The sequence below is a fragment of the Rattus norvegicus genome, chromosome 11 (assembly GCF_036323735.1).
Source record: "Rattus norvegicus strain BN/NHsdMcwi chromosome 11, GRCr8, whole genome shotgun sequence".
NCBI classification, from domain to species: domain Eukaryota; kingdom Metazoa; phylum Chordata; class Mammalia; order Rodentia; family Muridae; genus Rattus; species Rattus norvegicus.
This window is the reverse complement of record NC_086029.1, coordinates 76,693,790-76,720,464: the sequence shown is the minus strand read 5'-3', so window position 1 is coordinate 76,720,464 and position 26,675 is coordinate 76,693,790. Positions and strand designations below refer to the sequence as shown.

Genomic DNA, 26,675 nt, shown 5'->3' with positions numbered 1-26,675 from the left:
TACAATATGGACACCTTTCTTCCCAATGCCTTGTTATGAACGGCTGTATCTGCCTTAGAAACCATTTCTTTCTTGACTGAGGTAATGCAGGGAGTACGACAGCTCCCTAGCCTATCCCCACCGCCGCTTTAGTGAGTGCCTTTATGAACCACTTTTCCACTACTGAAATGCACACTCACACACAACCTCATATAAAATGCAACAAAGAACATACATTTTAAAATTAATGTTTTAAAAATTAAATTTTTCTACAACCATGAAAGTTTAAAAAACAAAATTTTAAAGTTGAACAGTTCATGTATTTAAGATAAATACATAAAAAGGTTTTTTAAGACAATTCAGTGCCAAAAAAAGTTTAAATCAAATTGCACCTATGCTATTAGATGACGACCATGAGAAGCCTCTAACATCTTTAGAGCGATAAACTAACCAGCTCTAACCTGCAGTACGCAGACTGTCAATCTTCAGTCATCCAACAACCAGGTAAATGTCTGTCGTCTCTCTACATGAGGCTCACATTCCCTAAAACGTCCCCAGCTTCACACATATACTACAGAATGATAACTAAAAGTCACAATGCAAGGAGAAATACTGTAAAACTTTAATTGTTGTAGACCTTATATGGAAGTCCTTTATTTTTAAAGTTCTGCCTTCAAGAAGAACACCGTGCTGATGACTCTGTTCCTTGGTTACAATGCTCAACAATGTAGTCTGAGGCACTGAAGGACGATGTCAGAGGAGGCTCAGAGACAGATAAAGGCTCTGGTGGCCTTTGAAGAGTTGGGGGAGTGGAGGAATCAGCACTGCTCTGTACTGGAATGGGCTCCTTAATGCAGAGCCCTGGCAAAGGCCTGTAGAGCAAGCGCTGGGGAGTGGGGCCAGTCTCGCTTTACGTCAGAGATTCCCAAGTAAATCACACTGACCAGACGCAGCATAAGGCTTGGTTCCCAGTGCTCTCTGTTCTTCAACCCTGGACACAGACTCCTTACCCTTGGCACATGTGCTGCTGGAATTCCTCCATGAGGGTAGAACTAACCTGCTTTGTCATCTGTCACTCTGTCACCTGAAGTACAGCCCAAAAGGTCTATGAAAACGAAACAATCTACCAGCTTTATTGGTTCTACAGACGTGGATCCAAGATTCAGGTACCCCTCTCTCCTGTACTCTCTCACTCATTTCACAGGCGCACCCCAAACTCAATTCTGAGGAAGATGAAATGTGTGGGTGCTCCCCTACGCAGTGATCTGCTTCTTGGTAAGCCGCTTTGGTTGACAGGAATATAAGGCATCGTCTCAAATCGTGCCAAGCGGCCACAATGCAGCTACAACACTAGGGTAAGTTTATCCCTAGCAGGGTTCTGAAGGTAGACAGGAACATTTTAGTCAGAGTGAGAAAAATATGTCTTAAGAGGGAAAGGAAGAAATTAGATAAGGAAATAGAGAAAAATATTAATACTTTAGTAATATGAGGGAACTGAATACTTTCAACCTATCTACCTTTTTGGGAAGTTTCTTACATTAAAAAAAAATCAGATTTTCTCTCCTACTACACTTCTGTACCAGACTACCGGGTGCTTTACATAAAGAAAAGCCCCTCAGCCCTGGCCGGGAAGTTTCTCTCTGAAGTAAGCTAACACAGGAAAAGCAGGGAAGTTCACTCGAAGAGATCCTCAAACATCCGCTGGCCCATGGCTATGTAGGCTTCCTTTTCTTCTGGTGTCATCTGAGCTACCAACTCTGGCCGCTGGCTAACCTCACTGTAGGAGAATGGGCAGCCAGCCACCATAACAACGGGGTCATCTGCTACTTCCTCAAACTCGTCATCTTCCTCATCTTCATCGCGGTGATGAGGAGCTGCAGCTGCTGGCCGGGGTGGAGAGTCGTCATCCGACTCACTGGTCTCACTCTCAGAGTCACTGCCGTTGGCAGCAGTCACCGGAGCGGCTGCTCCCACTGAGCCAGCTGTCGCCGAAGACGTCTTCTTCTCATGAATGAGTAGAGCTCGCATGACCTCCTCGTTGTCATCAGGCCCCGCACGGGCTTCCTCTCGATCCTGAAATGTGTCCATGTCGATGCCACCTGGAAGTTAAAAGCCAGAAAGTTCATTCATTTGTAGAGGTTTTTTTTTTTTTTTTTTTTTTTTTTTTTTTTTTTTTTGAGCTGGGGACCGAACCCAGGGCTTTGCGCTTCCTAGGTAAGCGCTCTACCACTGAGCTAAATCCCCAGCCCCAGTTCATTCATTTGTAACTAATACAAAAAAGACTTTAATGCCTTATATTTAAGTCGGCAAATACGACAACGCAGAGCTCACTGCTTGCATTCCTGAGCTGCTCTTCTACAAAATGCTCTTCTAATGTTTCTTAGAAACTAAAGCTCCAGTAGCACAATGACTGAGTACATGGACTTTACAGGTTTACAGACGCTCACACAAATGGGAGTTGTGAGTTCTCCCCTCCCCCATGCAAACTGCACTATTTTGAGCAAAATTTTCAATTTCTAAATGTTAGGAAGCGGAGAGAAGATGTGCCTGCTACGACTCCCAGCGAGAACCTGTGAGAGGTGCTGAGATAGGGCTGGCACAGCAGCAGCATAACACAGAATGGAAACACAGCTTCACCTCACTCAGTAAAACCCAGAGGCCTAACGATACCTAAAGATGCTGCCTCATCCTGAACTCCTCCTGGCCACCAACTTCTTACCCATTCTCCCCCGTTAAGTCACTCTGTGCCAGCCACAGTTGCTATTCCTGGACACATTCCAAACACACACACTCCCTCAGGGTAGCTGGACTGCCTGTTTGCCCTGAAAGAATTATTTTCTCCTAGGTCTCTCTGCATCTAACTTCCCTACATCCTTTATGTTACTCAAACAACACTTTATCAAAGGGTGTGTTTTTGCCCAAAGCATCGTTTTTCAACATGATGACTTAGGCTTACAGCCTCTGTTGTCCTTTTCCAAGGACATAGAATCTGCCACAACAATTTTATCTCTTATTCTATGTGACCCCAGGCACTAAAGCAATACCTGCCATGTGTGAGGCACTGAGTGAGAATTTGCTGACTGAGTAAATAAATAGCAGTGTCATGTTCCTGAAGCAAATCATACCAACTTCGAACTCATTATAAAAAGGTCAATTTAAGATTTTCTCTCACCACATATCACCACTTATACACACATATACCCACATCTTGGCTGATATACATGTAAGAAAAATGTTTACATTTTGCATTCAGTTAGACTCAAACACACTGCCCTTTTAAATATATAAAAGGAACAAAAAAGTCACACTTGGGACCTGCCTCCTTGATTCAAATACTAACACATATTGGGTATGTGGTTTGGGTAAAGTTACACTAATTTTCTCTTCTCCAAATTCCCCAAGTATAACAGTGTAAAAACTAATAGTATTTGCTTCACTGAATTACTGTGGAGTCCAAGGGAATATGGAGTACTCAGAATGGGTCTGATATATACGACAATTACCAATGGGTCTGATATATAGGACAATTACCAACCATCATCAAGAGAAGGCTCAGAAAATGGTTAGTTCTGGCCATGAATAAAGTGAAATCACCGTGTTACTATATCGAACATTAGCTGGGAGTTAGATGTTTTGAAAAGAACTGAATTCCCTCATGAGATACTAGGCAAGAGAGAAAAGAAAGCTAGAGAAAAGAGACAGCATAAGATGGACATCAGCATCAAAGGCAAACACTGCTGAAGGCAGAGGCTTCCAGAGTGCTGACTCCCAAAGAAAATCAAGAAAGGCAGGAAAGGCTCGTAGGCCTCCAGGCCAGCTGTGTCTGAAGGCGCTTGTCATAAATACTTTCATTTTACCAACACAATATTTCAAAAAAGTACAAAGTTGGAGGAGATGCAAAATACAAGTAAATGCACACATACTGAACAGATTCTGACAAGCACAGTCTGGGGGAAGGGACTGTTTTGTTAAAGATTAAAACAGAAGACGAAAGGTTAGGGATTTAGCTCAGTGATAGAGCGCTTGCCTAGCAAGCACAAGGCCCTGGGTTAGGTCCCCAGTTCCGAAAAAATAAAAGAAAAAAGAAAAAAACAAAAAACAGAAGACGAAAACAAAGATGACTAGGCACATTTATGGGTGAGAAAGTAGAGGAAATACTTCCAGGAAGTCCTATGTAACAGCTAAAAGTTACAAAGAAGGTGCACACTGCCTGTCAAGGTCAATGATGCTGCTATGCAATCTGGAGTTGAATAGCCAAAATGTAGAAAAAAACCTGAAAAGCTAAAGTTTGACTAGGTCACCAAAAAAATAAATATTTACATAGTCAAAGTAAAAGAATACCTACATATAGAAAAGTAATATAGACTATGTTGAATGACACAGTCCAAGCTATTAAATACAGGGTTGGACTAAATGTGTCCTACAGGTCCCCTGTCTGTGTCTCACATTAGTCTTAGCAAGCTTCCAGAACCAAAGTAACAAACAAAATGGCAGGCGGCAACCAAATGGTACTAAAACCAGACTTGAGTGATCTGTGTATAAGCTACAGGTATTATTCTGGTCACCGGGCCTCCAGAAAGCTTATTAGAGCTGGAGATGGATCGCTTCTCGGCCTTTTGGCTAAGATCAAGTGTAGAGCTGGAGAGATGGACTGGGGAAAAGACACAAGGAACTCTGATTGCAGATGACTGGGAAAGAGGCCACTGTGAAGGAGAGCAGGGGCACAGGAATCAACCAATCAGAACCCCGGGGTCAAAAAAGACATGGCATAATTCATGTTTGAGGAAAATTCGGTTCAGGACAAACATCTCAATGAGTAGCCCATGTTCAACATCATGACAAACAAGGACAAATCTAAATACTATCTATCTTACACAGAAAATTTGGGTAGACTAGCTTGTTTAAGCCCCATAACTCAGATTCTACTATCTTACAAATTATAAATATTCAAAGTTAAACTTACTAGTTATTTATACATTACATTGGTTAATAATAATTATATCTGAGTTAATTTTGTTTCTAAGTTCATAAAATAAAAAAAAAGATATGACTGCTTCAAGAACAGGGAAGAAGCCAAGTTGAGGCAAACAAGCCCATTGAATACTACAGCCTAACGACTACATAAACCAGAACCACCTCAACCAAAATAACTGCACATCGCAGGCTAATCCGTGAGGTGGGAGGTAAGGAAAGCACGGTTGTCACAGGAATATTTTTTGACTAGAACTGAACTTTCAAAGGGAATCAACTCCACGAGAGGTATTACCTGCAACCACAATACCCCCCTCTCTCTTACCCAGTGCCAGTCTACACAGTGCACTGGCACAGATCTTAGGAACGAAGGCAGGAGACGGTCAGAGCAGGAGTAACTGACGATGCTTCTGCACTGAAGATCCCAGTCATGTGACAAGCTAGTAACAAACCCTAGTGGGGCAGACCGTCCACTCCTGTCACCTCTGCTTTCTAGTCCATCCAGTCTGGACCAGTCTCAGCTGCTGTTTGCTCTATTATCATCCCCCAAGGTGGAGTCCAGTGCCTGAGCTAGAACTTACAAAGTAAACCCTGCACTTCTTAAACTTGTGAAAGTTATTGCCCAACTGCTAACCCTTTTGGTCTCAGAGACTTACAAGATTGTCCCAAATAAAATTCTATCAATTTTCTTGGACGCAGGGACACTCATTGCTTTCATGTGGTATCTTCCTATATACCTCAGCTAGCAAAAGGTTCCTTGTTACTTATGAGAAACCTATACAATACAACGGTGCTTTAACCAAAATGAAAGCATGGCAGTATTTCAATCTAAGCACAGACATCTGGAACTGGTAAGACGGGGCAGTGCTTAAGAGTCCTGGTTGCCTGTACAAAGCTTAAGTCCAAGTGGATCAAGGACCTCCACATCAAACCAGACACACTCAAACTAATAGAAGAAAAACTAGGGAAGCATCTGGAACACATAGGCACTGGAAAAAATTTCCTGAACAAAACACCAATGGCTTATGCTCTAAGATCAAGAATCGACAAATGGGATCTCATAAAACTGCAAAGCTTCTGTAAGGCAAAGGACACTGTGGTTAGGACAAAACGGCAACCAACAGATTGGGAAAAGATCTTTACCAATCCTACAACAGATAGAGGCCTTATATCCAAAATATACAAAGAACTCAAGAAGTTAGACCGCAGGGAAACAAATAACCCTATTAAAAAATGGGGTTCAGAGCTAAACAAAGAATTCACAGCTGAGGAATGCCGAATGGCTGAGAAACACCTAAAGAAATGTTCAACATCTTTAGTCATAAGGGAAATGCAAATCAAAACAACCCTGAGATTTCACCTCACACCAGTGAGAATGGCTAAGATCAAAAACTCAGGTGACAGCAGATGCTGGCGAGGATGTGGAGAAAGAGGAACACTCCTCCATTGTTGGTGGGATTGCAGACTGGTAAAACCATTCTGGAAATCAGTCTGGAGGTTCCTCAGAAAATTGGACATTGAACTGCCTGAGGATCCAGCTATACCTCTCTTGGGCATATACCCAAAAGATGCCTCAACATATAAAAGAGACACGTGCTCCACTATGTTCATCGCAGCCTTATTTATAATAGCCAGAAGCTGGAAAGAACCCAGATGCCCTTCAACAGAGGAATGGATACAGAAAATGTGGTACATCTACACAATGGAATATTACTCAGCTATCAAAAACAACGAGTTTATGAAATTCGTAGGCAAATGGTTGGAACTGGAAAATATCATCCTGAGTGAGCTAACCCAATCACAGAAAGACATACATGGTATGCACTCATTGATAAGTGGCTATTAGCCCAAATGCTTGAATTACCCTAGATCCCTAGAACAAACGAAACTCAAGACGGATGATCAAAATGTGAATGCTTCACTCCTTCTTTAAATGAGGAAAAAGAATACCCTTGGCTGGGAAGGGAGAGGCAAAGATTAAAACAGAGACTGAAGGAACACCCATTCAGAGCCTGCCCCACATGTGGCCCATACATATACAGCCACCCAATTAGACAAGATGGATGAAGCAAAGAAGTGCAGACCGACAGGAGCCGGATGTAGATCGCTCCTGAGAGACACAGCCAGAATACAGCAAATACAGAGGCGAATGCCAGCAGCAAACCACTGAGCTGAGAATAGGTCCCCCGTTGAAGGAATCAGAGAAAGAACTGGAAGAGCTTGAAGGGGCTCGAGACCCCAAAAGTACAACAATGCCAAGCAACCAGAGCTTCCAGGGACTAAGCCACTACCTAAAGACTATACATGGACTGACCCTGGACTCTGACCCCATAGGTAGCAATGAATATCCTAGTAAGAGCACCAGTGGAAGGGGAAGCCCTGGGTCCTGCTAAGACTGAACCCCCAGTGAACTAGTCTATGGGGGGAGGGCGGCAATGGGGGGAGGGTTGGGAGGGGAACACCCATAAGGAAGGGGAGGGGGGAGGGGGATGTTTGCCCGGAAACCGGGAAAGGGAATAACACTCGAAATGTATATAAGAAATACTCAAGTTAATAAAAAATAAAAATAAAAAAAAAAGAAATACTCAAGTTAATAAAAAAAAATATATATATAGAAATTAAAAAAAAAAAAAAAAAAGAGTCCTGGTTGCTCTTCCAGAGGACCTGAGCTCGGGTCCCGGCACTCTCACGGCGGCTCTAAAATATCTGTGAGTCTAGAATCTGATACCGTCTTCTTACCTCCCTGGGCACTAGGGGTCATGTAGTGCACACACATGTATATGTTCAGGCAAACACTTATACATATAAAAAATGTATGTGCTATCCTGACTAAGCTGAACGTCACAGAACACAGTCGGTGCTAATGCTTAGTGCTCAGTTTCCTACAATGAACTTTCAATAAACCGAGAACCACCCAGGCACTCTCCTTCTAAGCTGAGGTAATTTCCATGGCAAAGGCACTCCCTACTTCTCAGTCTTACCTTCCTTCATCTCTTCAGAACCGTACGCCCCCTGGACAGTGCTCTCTCTCAACCAAATGGGTCTCTCTTTGGCGGCTTTCCCTTCCAGCGAGGTGCGATGCACATCGTCTTGGTCGTCCATGCTGATGACAACATTCTGAGTATACAAGTCTTCATAAGAGGGGCCTTTGTTGGTCCATGCTTCCCGGTGGTGCCCACCTGCCAGGCCAGCCGCTCCAGCAGCACTTGCTGCTCGGTCCTTGCTGTAGGAAAGGAGAGAAGAACAAGGAGAAAGGTTAAGGTCTAGGTTTGTAACATGAAGGACACTTGGAGAGAGGCCTAATACATCAGGAGCAGGAACAAAAGTTATCTAGCAATTAGGCAGGCATGCTTTCACAACTCTCAAAGAATTCTACAACACCGGGTGAAAGCTGTATGCATTACATCATATTTAAGCTCTGCAACACTGGATCCTCTTGCACACAGGAATAACTAGCACTTTTGAGATTGATATATGTTCCATTAACTTGCATGAGGGAGGAGAAGGACACAGTGACAGAATACTTAAAAATACCAGTCTGGTAAAACCACCCCCAGTTATATCTTCCATGAGAATTTTGTGTAAAATAAAATAAAGAGTACTGTATCTTAAAAATACTTTTTTAGTGTAACTAAACTAGGGTGACTTTGTGTGTGACCATGGAAGAAACTAGGAAATTATTCTACTGGTCGGACTTCAACACAGAATGAACATTCTCCTCCTGCCACTCACTGAACAGGCACGTCCCTCTTCAGAGCCCAGTCTCTTCTACCTCGCTGCATCCTTCTATTTCTACAACGGTACTGACTGTGCGTCCCAGCCACCCTTCCCCGCATGGATGCTGATGTTTCCTCATCTGGTTTGCTCTCTACCTCTATGGCCTTTCTTGCCTGTCAACACACTTCAGGCCCAATCAATCCTTATCTTTCTCCAATCCATTTCTTTGAGCTAAGCCAACCTTCTCGCTGCTGCTTTAGCATTTTCAATCCTGATCTATATCAGTTTGTCTTTAGCGCGCCTGTCTAGAGGTGAGCGTTGTTTCTGATGCCTGTTCACTCCATGCCTTGTGGTTGTTTTCAGAGCCCACAGGTGCTGCACACCTCATGACTTCTCTGACTTCTCCTACTTCTCTAAATGTCTCCCTGCATTGTGATATCCGTTCGTTCAGAAACCATGCCATCCTAAATCTAACCTAAATCTAACTGACACTTTGTTAATCCTCTTCCCTTGGAAACCTCTAGGAACCTGTCCTTGTCTTTCTGCTTGCTGCCTTGCTCTTTCTCTCTTTCTTAGACCACCTCACAGCTCCTTGGGTCTCTAGCACATGCTGAGCTTAGGCTCCCTTGCTGTGCCAGTGTCCAGGGATCTGACCAGCTAGCTGTAGGTCTCTTAGGACAGCATCCTGACCATCCTCTAGGGTAGTCTTGGGCTTATCTCATCCTTCCCACCCTGCTTCTGGTTATGATAATTTTGAAACCAAGCAACAAGCTCTTTCCAGCTATTTAATGCATGTTTTCCAGCTACTGCCTCTGCATTCCTTTCACTGTCCTACCTGTACCTAAGGCTATCCGATACCATTCTTGCCAACAGCCTTTCTCCCTGGCACCAGTTCTGCCTGGTCTTAGTCATTTCTTCTGCCCCCTCCCTACTTGTCTCCTCATTCCTGCTCTGGATATGTCAAATAGTTGATGTCTCGTGCTACAATTGCACTCACTTGATTTCTGTCTTCTGTTCCTTTCCACATTCACATTATTTTTTGTATCGATTACCACTTGTCTCAATTCAGCTCTATCTGTCCCTAGACATTCTTTCTACCTGCACAGGTGCCGACAATATAGCTTGGCTTTGTAAACTTTTTCCTCCCTTAGCATTCATGTTCCTTTGGTTTCTGGATCCATCTTTGGTTTTGTGCTCCTATCACATGCTGAGTTCTCCCTGCTCATCTCACTGTCTCACTGACTCACTGTCTCCCCGCCCCCGGTCAATGCTTTGTCTGTTTTCAGCTAACATCTCATTGTACTCAGCCCGCTTTTACATATCAGGCAGATGTGGCTTCCTGAGTTAACTAACGCCAGTGAGGAGAGAAGAAAGGCACAGTGCTCTAGTGTAGACCTACATTGACTTTATTACGATGATGTTGTTACAACACGACCCTCTGAGACGGTTTCCCTTTACACATAATCCTGCACACATCAACTCATGGGGTTAACTTTGGAGACTACCTCATCAAGTCATAACAGGTACTTTGAAGAAAGGCAAGAAAAACAGAAATGACAATCAGAATGAATAAAGAGCACTCTTAAAATCTTCCTTTTGGTATTCTTTTAGAGAAATTCAAGTTAGACTTTACTTGGGGCATCAATTAAATAGCAGTAAATGTTTATGTCTCAGCAGTGAGTTAAGTTAAACGGGAAGCTGCCAGTGACGTGGATGGAATGCTGCCCTTCTAATCTTGACTCCTTGGTTTTTATTATCAGTTTTCTTTAAATATTGATGGCTCCAAAGGACTCTTAAGAACTTTCCCTGCCAAAGTAAAACTTAGCTATCTGATATTGGTTTAAAATAAATATACAAAGTAATCCTAGCCAGTGAGACACTGGTGGACAGATAGACTAAAGTGTGTTTTCTAGAACATTTCTTTAGTTATGTTTTAAATAAGACACAGGGAAAGGATGTGATCCTGTCTGCACTTGAACATTTCATCTGCAGGTAATATTCAATGCCTGAGGGCAGTTCCCTCACAGTCCTAAGAAGGCAACACAACAGGAGAGAGCAGAGATGGAAGAAATCTAGACCCCTCTGGATGCAACTGAGCTGTAAACTGTACTAAGTCAGAGCCTCTGGGCATGGAAGACAAATTATCATAAAGACATTCTAACTGACTCCCGGTGTTGTCAGCCCACAGTAACTGATAAAGTTACAAAGTTCTCTGTACAACTGGGAAGAAAAGAAATTAGCCCAGGACTTGCTATTTTTAAACAGTAAATACCAGAGGGAATTTTAAAAAAAGAAAGAAAAAGAACCACTAGAAAAAAAAATCATGCTGAGTGAGATAATCCAGACTCAAAAAGACAAATACAGGACACATCTGTTTACATGCAAATATTGTTAGGTCTTTGATAAGCAGGCTCCAGTTCACATAACTGAAGGAATTAGGTATAGAGTGAGGGACTTGGAGGTTGGGGTATGATCTTTCTAGGAAGGGCAAACACAGAGTACAGTTGTGAATGGAGTGGGATGGACTGAATGGGAAGATCAAATGGGGATGGTATGGGAGGAAAGGTAAGGAGGAAATACAGAGAGAAACAGCTACAACCGAGGGCCACTTGAGGGACCGAATAACACCTAATATCACAGAAGCTGCCCCTGTTGCCTCTTTGTTTTGTTTTGGCTTTGTTTGTTTTGAGACAGGGTTTCTCTGTGTATCTTTGGTTGAGCTAGAACTCTGTAGACCAGGCTGGTCTCAAACCCAAGAGATCAAACTGCCTCTATCTTCCTAGTACTGGGATTAAAGGTGTGCACCACCACCACTACTTGGCAGCTTCTTAAAACATATACATGTATGAAAGAGCCTAGATGGAGTCACCAAATAACAGGGGAGACAGAGTCCCAGGATCACTCATCAGCAAATGAAACCTTCAGTGCTGAGAATGGATTACATCTGCTTGAGCTGTTGGCCAAGTGGATGCCATGGAAACCCTTCGCAACCAGGCTACTGTCAAGGCTATTGCCTGCTCTCCACAAACTGACAGGAAGGCCCTACAGCTGAAGACAACACCTATACAACTCACTGAACACAGAGCAGTGAAGCTAGTTCTTCCTTAGAACTGACCACTACTTACCAGGGTTGATGGTCCTAGAAGGTACTGTGTAACACTACCAGAGAGGAAAGGTAAACACCAACCAAACTACCAACTCTGCAGTCTGCAATGGTGACCTTCCTGCAACACACACGGGTCCAATGGTGGCACAAAAGTTGTGAAGGTAATCAACTACTGTGGTGGTTTGATAGGTATGCCCCACAGACTCCAGTGTTTGAATGTTTGGCCCACCAGGAGTGGCACTACTAGGAGATGTGACCTTACTAGAGGGTGGACTTGTCACTGTTGGAGCAGGGTTTTGAAGTCTTAAATGCTCAAGCTCCACCCCGTGTGAAACAAAAGCCAGTCTCCCCCTAGCTGCCTATGGATCAAGATGTAGAGCTCTCACCTCCTTCAACACCATGCCTGACTGGAGGCTGCCATGCTTCCCATCACAGTGATACTGGACTAAATCTCTAAAAGCCAGCCCCAAAGAAGTCTTTTCTTTTTTTAATAATTGCCTTGGTCGTGGTGTCTCTTCACAGCAATAAAACCCAAACTAAGACAGCCACTTTCTGACTGAATTGAAGCCCATTCCAAGAGAAAGAACCCATGAGTGACACTGTCCAGGTGGCCAAAAATCTGAGACTAGATAAGCCATGGACCTAGGGGAAAACTAAATACTACTGTTCTGCTAAAGGTATGCACTAATAAATGACTTCCACTGATAGTCTGCGATACTCATAAATCAGTGTTTGCTCAGTCAGCACCAGAAAAGCTTTCTCCCTGCAGCAGATAGAATGAACAAATACAGAGTTCCACAATTAGACAAAGTGCAGAGTGAGAGACCTGGGAACACTCAGTCCTAGATGGGATGTGTCCATCAAATCCTGCCCTTCTGTGATCAAGGAATTCTGTGGAAGAGGAGGCAGAAATTTTTTAAGAGCCAATGTGGATGAAAGACACCAAGGAAACAGTGTCTTGCAAACCCAACTGGACTGATCCACAAATGACTTCACAGTGACTGTGGCAGCACCCACAGGGCCTGCACAGGTCCAAGCAGACGGGGTCCCACTGCTGAGAGAAGTGGACATATCCCTAACCCAGAAACTATTTCTAGATGGTAATTACTTACAAAAGAAAATTCGTTTTCTCCAATGGAGTCTCACTGGGTTTGTAAAGCACATCGTAGGGTAGGCCCCATGCCCAGCAGCAAATGCCAAACCAGGTCAATGGTATTTTTGAAGGTTTTTTTGGTCTAATAATGCTTTCTCTGTGCACCCCCCCCCCTTTCTTTTAACCTCACAGATCTTATGCTTATATATTATGATTTCCAATTTTGTTCCATGAATTCTCTGGGTGTGTAAATGGGTCTCGGCATCTGTTTGTGTTTCTTGTGCTTTTTCTTCAGCTAGTTTGTTTTGTCCTATTTTGGTTTGGCTTTTATTTTATCTTATTATTTTATTATTGCTATTTCAAGCCTGTGTTTTCTAATGAGAGAAAGAAAGGGTCTGGATTCTTGTGAGGGGAAGTAGAAAGGGTTTAAAAGGAGTTGGGGGAGGAGAGCTGGCATCAGAAGATATTTATAAACAAACATCTATTTTCAATAAAAAAATAAGATAGAAGCTCCAAAACCCACACAAATACACCTGGAACAGTGTCAGGAGGAGGTGATGGGTGTGACCTTGCTTAAGTATTGGAAAGAAGGAAGCAGTTCTTACTTATGATAGAATAACCTGTGGTCTGGAGAAGGCTCAGAGGGTAAAGGCACTGTTGCTCTTACAGAATATCTGGGTTCACTTCCCAATACTCACAGGTGGCTCTCAACCATCCATAAGTCCAGTTCCAGGGGATGACACCTTCTTCTGGCCTCTGTGGGCACGAGCCACACATACAGTGCATGCACACACTTGCAGAGAAAACACTCACACACATAAACCAGAAGTAAAGAAGCTTCTGAAATCTCTGACTTTCATGGCAGGGTGGAACTATGCCTACTAGCATTCCCACACTAGAGAGCGTGGGGTTAAGGGACGAGGGAAGCACTGTGAGCAGTGGTAACCCACGGCAACTACACCTCCAGGAAGTCGGTTTAACCCTGACTACTACGACAAGTTCATGTTGAAAATGCTTCACTAGAATAAAATGTATATTATCACTCACACATGAGCCCAGCTTTTAACTCTTATATATGTGTATGTAAGAGTCTATGTGTGGGTGTAGGTCATAGAACTTGAGAGAGAACCAAAGCAGAAAAGGGTGAGGAGGTTTTGAGGAATGAGGAGTGTGTCTGTGTCTTCTGTATAAGTGACATGAAAGTGAAAGGCCAAGGGACCAAGTGGATACAGCAGTATGAGTGGAGGCAGGGGCATGGAGGTCAGGGAGGAGAATATGCATACAGAGGCCATAACAAAACTTACCTGCTAATTTAAAAACAAAAACCTATAGGAAACTGCTGAATTCCTGAGAGAGTTTTGGCCTTTAATTGACTTGAAGCCTGGCAGTGGTGGTGCAGGCCTTTAATCTCAGTTCTTACGAGGCAGATGCAGATAGATCTCTTGAGTTCAAGGCCAGCCTGGTCTACAGAGCTGGTTCCAGGGCAACACAGAGAAACTCTTATCTTGAGGGAGTAGTGAGGAGGGTGGGTTGAATAGGAAAATCCAAATATTCCCAAGAGGCACATCACATTTAGAATTGCCTATCAATTGGCTATATGCTGCAGGCCCCAACAGAGGAGGGTTGAGGTGAAAATGACTATTTAAAGATTTTTGCCCAAGGCTCACATTCGACTGCATTCAGTACAAACAAATGTGAGCGCAGGCACCAGTTAGAAGACGAGCATGGCAGAACTTGGAAGCCTGTGATATTCAAGTCTTCAGTCTCCTGGTAAATAACTACTCTAGCCCTCCAAGGTAAAACCAGAGCAAACTTTAAATCCACTCACCTCTGCTTCAGGGCTGGGATTTCCGTGGGTTCTGGTTCAAGTATTTCGTAGGCCAAGTTTACATCCTCTGTCTCTCGAAGCAATGCATAAATGGGCTCAATTTGTTCATTAAACCTTGCCAAAAGTGTGCGCGCATCTTTTTTGGGCATTGCTGATTCATCTTCTTCTACCTCTGCCTGGCAAAAGGTGCAGCGGAAAGTTCCTACGAAAAAGTCAAGTCTCGGGTCAGAAGAAGGAAATCTTCCAGAAAAGCCTGCGCTCCACGCCTCCAATGTTTTAGTAAAACCTCCAAACACAAACAGGTCAGAAGAACTGATTTGCAATGTGCCCACCAACAAGACTCCACAGTTTTCTGTCACAGTCACTGTCACCGTAGACCTGTCCATCTCTCTATGTGTCCACCTTTTTATGCCGAAATCTCATCACTAATAAATTTTTGAAAATCACGTTTCTAATATTTATATGTAATTTACAGCAAATTATGTGTAGCTCACTTTTGAATGTGTGTGTCTGTCTAACGTTTTCTCCATAGATTATCTGTATGTCTAATGCTTTCTCCATAGTTATCTGTATGCCTGTGTATCAGCGTTCTCCACAGACTGCAATTTGGATGGTTATTTTGGAAAAGGCCAAATAAACAGCTAAAACGAAAAGCTTTTGGTGGTCACACACACACACACACACACACACACACACACACACACACACGTATGTGCAGGCACCTTCAAAGCCAGAAGACGGCAATGGGCCCCCAAGGGCTGCCTGATACAGGTGCTGAAAACAAAATTCTGATTTGCTGCAAAGGCAACAAGTGCTGTTAACCAGTGAGCCACCTCTCTGAGGACTACTGTTTCATGTTTATAAGCCATTGATATTTAAAGAAATGTGTTCAGTCGATGTCAAATTTAAAGTTCACGGAACTTTTTTGTTTCCATATCCTTTACATTCAACACAGAACTTCAATGATTCCAAAGAAATGTCCCCAAGTTTTCATCACTACTGCTACTTTCTTTACTGAGCACGGCCTCCACTGTAGCCATCATAAGCATACCCTGGATCTTTAGGTTCTCCCTCCCCAGTCCTAGGCCCCTGTATATTGCCCTATCCTCCTGCTCTCTGTCTGAGAGCTCTACCTCTAACACCCTCAGAGTAATAGCTAAACTTCTCATAGAATTTGGTCCCAAAACACTGTAATGCAAGAGTAAACTGCTCAGGTTCACAATTATTTATACAGAGCTGCTTCTAAGGCACTATCTTGCACTTTTTGATCTGTTCACTAATTCTGGGAAGGGCTATCAGAACTAAGGCTCTCGAGGAATTTATGATTTGTACAAAGTCACACAGTAATATAAGAAAACAACAACTTTAACAACTGTACCTTGAGTATTTACAAAGTACTGCGTAACATTAACCTTAGGCATTTGCATTACTATGTCCAGTTAAATGTGTAAAATATGCACGTTATAACAGTCATAGCAGTTTCCAGTCAAGGTTACATAACTAGCTGGGTGATAGAGAGGAATCAAATTAGCTCAACTATTATGCTAAACTACTGTCTCATAGTCTTCACCACTCCTGTAAATGCACTTCCAAGTGGCCTTCTCCCCAGGGATATGAATTCTCCCCTTTCTACAGAATGTCCCTGAGGGATTAAGAACGATAATGAAGTACTACTGCAGGACACATAGCAAGGACTAGCCCCTCCTCTCTCTCTTCCCCAGCAACAGAATAAGTAAACGTGGCATCTCTATTTCAATGTGACACTACATCCGATAGACATGTTCCCAGTTGAGTGCATTTCCAAGCCTCCAGCCCCATGCCAAAGTAACTGAGTGCTTTGGTCATGCATCAATCACTCTTCCTAATTTTCTGTATCTATCCCAGGTAAGGGAAGGGGGCAGGCAGCCCCTCAAAGATAGGAGACTGTGGGTTATACTTATAGCTAGGCTGTGGGTTTTGTGGTTGTTGTGTCAGAAAAAACCCTCACATCAAATGTTACCATCATAGAAGTGAGTCAGAACTGAGCTGCGTAGAATCGTGCCCGAGAAATGCCGGCATGGATCATATAAAACCACGCCAATTTCCCAGTGAACCCTGAGCTGCGGCTGAGTCTTTACCCGTCCGGTTAGCCTTTCCTTCTCTAGGTATATATATATATATATATATATATATATATATATATATATATATATATGATTGATTAATACTCAATCAGGAAAAATCCCCCCTTTTCTTCCAAAATTGTAAATGAGTTTTACTTTAGTGTGTGTGTATGTACAGTCACATGTGAATCCACACATACACACCAGAGTGTGAGAGTGCAAAGAAGTCTATTCTCTCTTCCCACCCAGAGTACAGGTCCCACGGTTCAAACTAGGGTTCTCAGGCTTGGAAGCAGGTGCCTTTATCCACTGTGCCTTCCAGCAAACAGAGAAGCCCGTGTTTAAATCCTCTAGAACATTACCAAATAAAAGCCCATATCCTCTAAGTCCTTCAAGCACCATGTTACTGAAACAAGGGAGCACACCTCCTGACGTGTAGTTCCTCTTGCTTAAGAAGAATACACAGGCTGAAGTTTGTTAGCTATAGACATGTCTGACTGATGCACACCATAAAGACTGTGCAGTAAGTAACCAGGGCTGGAAGAGAGCTCAGACAGTAGATGGAGTGAGTGCTTGGAGTGAATGCCTGAGGACCTGAGCTCACCCTATAACCCAGGTTTACAAAAGGACAAGCAGGGCGTGGAGCATGTACTTCTAATTTCAATACTGGTAAGGCAGGCAGATCCCTGAGGCTCAATAATGACCAGCCTGCCTAGCACTCTAAGGCAAGTCCCATGCCAGGAGACATGGGACTTTAAAAGAAACAAAAACCAAAATACAGCATCTGAGGAACCAACACTAGAGGTTGCAAGGCCCTGCACACAAACCAACATGCATATACAAGGAACGCCAGAATAGCTAACTGAACAAGCATATCTTTACTTGCCCACATCTCTTTTTTGATAAAAAGACATCATGTTGCTTTTAGACATCTGAATATGTTATTCATTGGCTATTAAAACAGATATTCTAGAAGCCCACTTGTTATAACTATTGAGATCTCAAGGCAGATTTCAGACTAGAAAGTTAGATAGGAGAATATACAATATGCAGGCGGTAACTAATGGCCCAAGTAGATCACAGTATCCAGAGATTCAAGAGTGAGTAGAAGAGTCAAGGTATGAACTCAAGGCAAGAAAAAAAAAACTCCTTTAAACAAAAAATGGTACAAGCAGAGGGCAGGCTAGCACCGCAAGAAAATAATTTTTCAACGTCAGCCAGAACTGAAAAGCAGACTAGTAACAAAAGACAAGTAAAAGCCTCAGAGAAGTTCTCAATGGCATTGCTAGCTTTGATTATTCTCTAAACTGTTCTAAGCTGTCTCTTCTCTCCATATAAATATAATAGACACAATGTATGTATAAGGCCATGCAAAGAAAGGTCAAATGTAGCTTTCAAATACCTATTGAAAAGCACACACACGGGGCTGGGGAGATGGCTCAGCGGTTAAGAGCACTGACTGCTCTTCCAGAGGTCCTGAGTTCAATTCCCAGCAACCACATGGTGGCTCACAACCATCTGTAATGGGATCTGGTGCCCTCTTCTGGTCTGAAGACAGCGACAGTGTACTCAGATACATAAAATAAATAAATATTTTAAAAAAAAGAAAGAAAGAAAAGCACACACACCAACATAGGACCTAAGTTAGCAGATGGAAGATGGTTATCTACAAAGACTACCAAAGAGAACTAAAAATAATTAAGAAGTTACCCATGTTAGTAGTTTATAAAACTTGGTTTTTAAAGGAAACATCCCATTCCTGTGGATCAACACAGCAGCAAGTGGCTCTGGTAGAAGCCAGCAGCCCAGCAGCTAAACTCTTCACACACCACAGCTCTTTACTGCAGTCCCACATCCCAGAAGGCAACATTACCTAAAATTTTAACACTGCCCTACTCTCCAACAGTCCTGTCTTCCCTCTGTCCTTGTCAATGTCACTGCCCAATATATAATTTTTATTATTTATCTAGCTTTTGGCTTATCTTTTAAAATGTCACATCTAAATTTACAAAGAACTGACCTCTCAAATACCCCACTTCTTTTTTGAAGGCAACACATTCTAAGATTCAAGTAAATAAACCAACATGCTTGCCAATGGAGCTCCTGTAATAAAAGAATGCATTACTTCTGTGTTAGGAAGACAGTTATCAAAGAGAAATGGTAAAATCTGGAATTTACACAACAAATTGAATGATCCCAAGAGTGCTTTACACATTAAGCTTCTTTACTCTTTATCCTTTAGTCACAGGAAAGTCACTGAAAGGTTGGGAAAAGAATGCACATCACCAAAACTTATTATTTTTAAAATGTTGGTCTGTTCTAGTAGCAGTAATACTCAAGCCCTTCCCAGAAACACTGATCCAATAGTCTGGAGTGGAGAACAGGAAGGTGAATTTTCAAAGTTCCACAAGGAATTCTGACACCCACTATTGGCAGAGAACTGCTATTAGGTGATTGATGTCATCTGATTAAACCACTCTGTACTAAGATGTACGGACAGACTACCAAGTACAAGAGAAGAGATTAGAATTGAAACCCAGTGCTCCATTCCCTCTCCATATATAAGACCAAGGCAAAAATACTGAAGGAAAGCTATGTCAGAGAGAACATGCTAGCCAGATCATCTTACAATGTGGGAGCAGAGAGAAAAGAAAAGCTGTATAAATTCTTTGGCCAAAGCTGGACAACGATGGGACTAACATTCAGAAAAGATGGGGTATCTATTCTCACAAACTATTAAAGAAGAAAGTGGCTTAATAAATATTCTCCTGCATTCACCAGAGGCAGTATAATAAAACTGTCCATGTTTGACATATATGGAAATAAAGGCTTATAAATATTAAGTTAACTGCATTATCCTAACCCTGGATTCCACCTGAACTAAGCATTCTTTCTCCAACTTATGATCTCTAACAGCTCTAATCCAACAAACTTTTTCCATGTAGATTTAAGTCCTCTCAAGAAAGAATAGAAAAGGAAGAACTTGTACTAAACGATTTAACAAACATTAAATACCCATCACATAGCTGGCATTTACTTAGCTGACCATTAACCTATTATGTTTGCTAGAAGGATCAAAGTAAATCCAATTGCAAATACGCATTTGAAGTAGGGAGAAAGAGACTTTTACCAATAGGCATTTCAGAATTATTTTAGGGCCATCTATTAGATAGTACAGCAATGCCCTAGCTCTGTCATGAAGGCAATCACACTTCAAAGAGAGAGAGAAAGGAAGGGATGAGAGACATCTATATCATTTTAACTTCCAAATGTAAGAACAAAACTGAATTAGGAGTGAAGAAGACAGGAAATAAGGACTTGGAACAAAGGGTTACAGGAAAAACAACCAAAAGGTCTTCAAAAGCCAGGAAACAAAAGATAACTGCTGAGTGTTATGCTGGGCAAGGCCCATGCCTCACCTGACTCTCTCTCACGGGGTACTCATTTTAACTAATGCTACCCATTATGTGAGGATTCAGTCAAGGAAATGCTAAGCACAAACAAAACCAAAGTGAAAAGACTGTTTACCACGTTTCTTTTGACAGTGAAGTGCTTGAGATATACATAATTAAGAAAAGGGGCAAAGATATCAAATGGTGACACTTGTGGGTACAAGAGAGTAAGAGTCAAATCTCCAGACAGCTAATTATTGAAGATGGTATTCTTCTCTCGTCCTCCAATTACAGACACTCAAAGGGCACATGCCTCTGTCCAGGACTCACTGTCAAAGATCTAGTAAAGATGTCCAGCAAACTTGGATAGCACTTAACCATCTTCCCCATCATAGGTTACATTAAAATAAAATAAAAAGATTAAATTTAAAAATCAAAATAGGTCCAGATGCTTTGATAAAGTGCAGTGCTGTCATGAGTCATTACACAGCCCACATCCTCAAGGATGGACAAGAAGACAAGATCACAGGACTACTGCACAGAAGTCTCAACCCAAAACTGATGTCCCCAGGCCTTTCCCACATTATACTTTCTTGATCCAGCCAATCCTATTCTGAGCTATTCCTGGCACTCATTCTACTGGCAGGCGGTCAAGACTAAATAAATAAATAAATAAATAAATAAATAAATAAATAAATAAATAACATTATGAAAGAAGGAAGGAAGATAGAGAAAAAACAGCAAAGGAACAGGGATATTATTTCATTTCTTATACATGGAATTCAAGCGTCATCTCTGGACACTTCAAAGAAGTAAAAAGGGGAGGAAGCCAAATAGGTATTTGGGCAGTGAGGATGGCTCTTGCAAGAAGGCAAGGAGCCCCATCCTCACTGCTCACAAGGTTATAGTAAGATGGTTTCTGTGACTATGGGACAGGGGAGAAATAGTCCCAAATCTGCAAGACCCACTAATCTCTGTGTAGGACTGGCTTTTCTGAGTATGGAAGTTTGGGAGCATTCTGAAGGGACAACGGCCATGACCTGACATGCTCTTTAAGAGTCATTAGCCACCACCTACCACTTCATAGAGCTTACCATCACTCTGTACAGTTACAGGCTTTAAATTCAAGAGTTCATTTAGGGAATACATATAGCAAAACATTAAGTCAAATATTGAAATCTCAAAAACTCGCCTTTTGTTCTGTCCAATTTTCAAACTACTTTCCTACTGTAAATGTAACTACATATTGGAAAACAAATGAAAAAAATTACCTTTATCTAACAAACATGACAACAACAATATTTCATAATTGTACCTATAATAAAAATAAATTAGCCCATCTCTTAACACTTCATTGTACAGCACTGAAGAAATAAAATGTTTATATAAAAAGCCAAGATAAGATAGGAAATAGAAAGATAAGATAGGTTTAGCACTTTTTAAAACCAAGAATATATTAAATGTACAGAAGATATACAAAATACAATCCCTACTAGCAAACTGATTTTATCAAGGAAGCAGACTTTGGTCCTCCCTCAAATGGACATTTAGCTGCCTGACTACCAATTCTTCCTAGGTTCTGGAGCTGAACATAAAAGGGGAAATGCAGCATGCCGGGAGGACGAATTAAAAATGACAACATGAACTACGGTACTTAGAGGACTGCTAAAGCCTCCAACACATTTCTAAATTAGGTTTCAATCAAATTCAACTCAAAATGCAGTAGGCAGGCAGAAAGTCTGAGGTTTTGACATATTTGAAAGACAATAATCAAATGAGTATTATGCCAGAATCAAAATGAAAAAACAACTCTTCACATGTAAGTTAGTTCTTATGGCACAACATACAAATTAATCCTAAAAATAGAGCTCTCTAACTGTCGGGGCCAGGTGTGGTCACATGACTTCAATCTCAGCTCTCGATAGGTGGAGGCAGGCCTGTTCTACATAGCAGACCAGCCAAACCTACACAGCGACTCAACAACAAAACAGACAGACAAGACAACAAAAGATCAAAAGTAGCAGAGTTGAGGGGCTCAGGCTTAAGAGCAGTTGCCGCTTCTGCAGAGCTAGTGTGGCTGCCAGCTTCCACACCACGAGGCAGCTTAACCCCTGTAACTCCAACTCTGGAGGCACCCATACCCACTTCTAGCTTCCTCAGGTACTCCACTCATGTGCATGCAACACACACACACACACACACACACACACACACACACACACACACACACAGAATTAAAAATAAAATTAATTAAAAAAATAGTTTTAAAGTAAAAAATCTAAAGGTTTGGGATATTGCTGTTTACTACATTTCTATAACTTGTATGTGTGTGTGTGTGTGTGTGTGTGTGTGTGCACGCGCGCTTATGTATGTAGTGCACATATAAGTGTGCATGTGTGTATGTACAGGTACACACACCCATGTGCACAAACCCACATTTACATTGCTGAGAGAAGAAAGGTCACGGGATAGTCTTCTCTATCATTGCCTTATTCTCCTGAGGCGCTATTACAGAACCAAAACTCTGCTGTTTTGGCTAGGCTGGCTGGCCAGCCGGCCGGCCTGCGAGTCTCTGGACTGTCCTGCAATACTGATTGCAGATACAGATAACCACGATCAGCACCAGCTTTCATGTGGTAACTGGGTGTGAATGCAAGTCCTCATACTTGAGCAGCAAACGTTCTCACCCATCCCTTTCTTTCTTCCAATCTATAGCTTTTTGACACAATTTTCCAATGATGCCACTTGGGCATGATTTCTAAGACTGAGGACTCATGAACTGGGCAAATAATCCTAGATGTCTCCTGAGTCTGCGCTTTCATGGCAGAGACAGCAAACACTGCTTATCTCCTGCTCCAAGAACTAAGAGAAGACGGGAAAGTAACCTGACGTCTCTTTAATGTGGGAAGGCAAATATTAACACATCGGCAAGTCTCACAAGTGCCAGACCCTTACAGTTTGGATGTCAAGTTTACTTGAACACTCTAAACTATTCCTAACTCATCAAGAGAGGTCCATCCCCCACTGCTGGCTTTGAGATAGACTTACTTTTTCAGCCTAGGATGGCCTGGAACTAACTAGTTCAGGCTAGCCTTGAACTTATAGCCATCATCCTATCTCAGCCTTCTGAATGTGGGGATTACAGGTGTGAACCACTATCTTCTGTTGCTGTTAACTCTTTTTGAGTTATATAACTCAAGATTTTATTCAGCTAGTAACACTTCATGCTAATACTAAAATCAACTGTATCTGTCAGGCAACCACAGGAAATAAGCTAACTCCCATAAAGGCTACCACACATCTCTCTGATATTTTATGTAGAGCATCCTAGCAATCTTTGCATACCTATAGTTGTAATATTCCTTTGTAGATCTTCCAACTCCAACAATACAACATATGCATGTGTGGCATCTATACACACATCATTTGACAAGTTAATTACATCATCTCTGTCGATATTAAGATCTTATTAAATATATGTATTCCTTTAAGAATTTCTAATTACCCCATCTCAAACTTTATTTAAAATGGGTTTCTGTGGTCTTTGGTAATCAATAATAATACTGTAATAATCACTAACAAAGGCTTCCAACATATTTCTAATTCTAACATTAGAGAATTTTATTCCACTTACGATAAAACCACAGTGCCACATAAACATTTTAGAAGCCACTAAACTACATTCTTTTATAAGTACTCTTACTTAAAAACACTTGAGCAAGAATAAAACAAAATAGATACAAAAGACTACAACGAGTCTTATTTACAGCAGGGGGGACGTCAAAGAACTCCGAAAGGCAGGGAAGCCAGACTATTAACTACATCTGAACAGGGTAAAAAGAAACAAGAGTTTGCTACATTAAGGAACCAAAAGAACAAAAATAGTCTAGGCTCCAATAATAAATATAGGTACTGTATAAAAAGGCCAGTGGTTTTGTTGATTTTTTTTTTTTTTGCCTTCTTAAAAATTTTCTCTGAAATTATGGGTGCATATTTTTAAATTAAAATGGAAAACAGAAAGCTATTTCCTTCCATCCAGCCCGAACATATAAAAAGAGAATAACACACATTGCTAAACTTAACTCAGAAGTGCCATTAGCTGCATCACACGTGGCAGAGAGTGTCAGGATGGAAATACTAAGTCTACTTACATTGTTAGAAAGCTTGCTAAATCTGAAGCATGCACTTAGGAACCACAAGATGCTATTCTGCTGATCTGAGTGAGTTCATGTCATGTCTGTTTTAATTATATAACCTCCCCATATTTCTGGATCCGAAACAGCTATTTTTGTCCGATTAAACTTCAGAAACCCAGAACTGGTGGGCAAAGACTACCAAGGCTTGTCCAACCTGCAGCCCACTAGTCATATGCTAACTACGAATGCAGTCACCAAAAAAAAATCATAAATTTACTTAAAACATCTTTGGGTTTCTTGGGAGGAGGGCGGTAGCTGCACTGCACAGTTCTCAAACATGAACCGAGTGCTGACTGAATTGTGCTGCTAGTTAACTGTTGGCCACACTGAAAGCTACTCCAAATCCACATACACCAAACGTAGACGGTTGGAGCTAGAAAGACCAAAGGCAAAGCGTACATGGCTAGAATGGAGAAAGTCTGCAAGCCTGCAGGAAAAGGGAAGAGGGGTAGAGAAAACTATATTGGAGTAGGAAATCACTGGCCTAAACATGAATTAACAATAAAATAATCCTAACACTCACTCAGTTCAGAATTCCCCACGCTCCTGGGGAGTTCACCTAGGAGTTTATACTTTTGCTCACTGGCAGAAATGCCCATACATTTTGAGTTAAGAACAAAAGTAGAGAAATATGGAAGGCTCCAAATCCAATTGCTGAATGTTCCCTGATGGCTAAAATAGACCACAGTTCAACCTAAGAACTTCTGAGGAAGAAACAGAAATGAAAGCTCATCATGTCCTCACTTAGCTACAGGCAAAACAGCGACTCTCAACCTGTGGGTCAAGACCCCACACAGGGGTCACATATCAGATATCCTACATAGCTGATATTTACATTATGATTCACAATAGTAGCAAAATCACAGTCATGGGGTAGTAAAAAAAATTTCATAGTTGGGGGTCACCACAACATAAGGAATTGTATTAAAGGGTCACGGCTTTGGGAAGATTGAGAACCGCTGACCTAGGACCTAGCTAGAGGCAGAAGGATAAGGAATTCAAGGTCATCCTGAGCTACATAGCAAGTACAAGGCCAGGCTGAGCTACCAGAGTCCCTTTCTCAAAAAACAAACAAACAAACAAACAAACAAACAAACAAACAAAAGAAGCCCTTTGTTTATATCTATCATTAGGCCAGAGACATCATTAACCTCCAGTATCAACTTGAACGTAGGAAAACTTTGAGGTGTGCAGAGGACTGAAATCTATGTACAAATTTAAAACAGTGTTTAAATTTAAACACTTAAAACAAATTTAAACATTACCAGAATAAGGACACTGTACCCTGCTACATGCACATTTACTTCCCATTTTCTCTATAGGAGAGGTAGACGAGATAAAGTAAGCAAAACAGGAAGGGGAGAGGGACCAGGAATTTCTAAAGAGGATGTGCAGATAAAGGAAGAATGGAAAGGTATTAGTAATTTAAGGATTTAAAAAATCTTTATTATCTGTGAATTAACAAGTAGACTGGGACCGACTATCAACCAATCAGCACATCTAGTCCTTAGGTAAAACCCAATAAAAGCCACATTATTATCAGACGGTAAGTGCATTCAAAAGCAGGAGTCTAACGGATTACAGGCTTCCAGTTACGGTAAGTGAGCTGCACCAGGAGCAAAACGCCACTAACTGAGCTTTAGTACAAGCTTCAGAGAGCCTGTTCTGGGTGACATCAGTGGTGAAGTGAGTGACTTTTCTTGCTTTTTCCATACTCATTGACTCTTAACCTCATACTGAAAATATGGGCTTTGTTCAGCCTGACTACAACACTCCTGCTTCAGCTTCAGATTTCTTCCAGAAAAAAATCTTCTCATGCCTTTACCCTCGGTCAAGGCCTTGATTCTAATAAACTCTAGCTCTCCTGGTAAATCAGGTCAACCTTTCCAAAGGCTGTCTGTTGATTACAACTAGTTCCTCACTAGTTCCTAACCATGAGTGAGATTCAAAGAGCAACCTGGGTCAATTACCTCAGTGATTTTTTAGGAAGTTTCATAAAATTAAATAGGACTCAAATGACAAATAAATGTAGAATTACTACAGATTATCGTTTTGAAGAACTAGATAAGACAAAACCACTGTAATATCAACAAAAACCACAGCACCAGAACCACGATTCTTTAAGAAACCTGTCAGGAGTCAATGACAAAAGCTTAAAATGTAACTAGTTTATTTTGGAAGAGCTCCAAATAAATTCTAGAAATTCCTTTGGTATAATCAAACAATGGTTACACCCAGCATGATAATTAAGGTTTTCTTATGGTCAAGCTCTCACAGCCAAGCATACTACT

The 26,675-nt window shown here is 41.7% G+C and overlaps 1 protein-coding gene across 5 annotated transcripts in view; it reads right to left on the bottom strand.

Annotated features, from left to right (window-relative positions):
- Nucleotides 1–211: 211 nt before the first annotated feature.
- Nucleotides 212–26,675, bottom strand: part of Gtf2e1 (general transcription factor IIE subunit 1) — a 32,872-nt gene continuing 6,408 nt past the window's right edge. For all 5 annotated transcript variants that reach the window (XM_039088355.2, XM_017597999.3, NM_001100556.1 and 2 more), the window contains exons 3-5: nucleotides 14,695–14,896; nucleotides 7,932–8,173; nucleotides 212–2,078 (exon numbers count right to left, since the gene is read on the bottom strand). In XM_039088355.2, coding sequence (XP_038944283.1) covers nucleotides 1,654–2,078; nucleotides 7,932–8,173; nucleotides 14,695–14,896 — 869 coding nt within the window. In that variant the 3' untranslated portion in view covers nucleotides 212–1,653. The remainder of the gene's footprint in view (nucleotides 2,079–7,931; nucleotides 8,174–14,694; nucleotides 14,897–26,675) is intronic.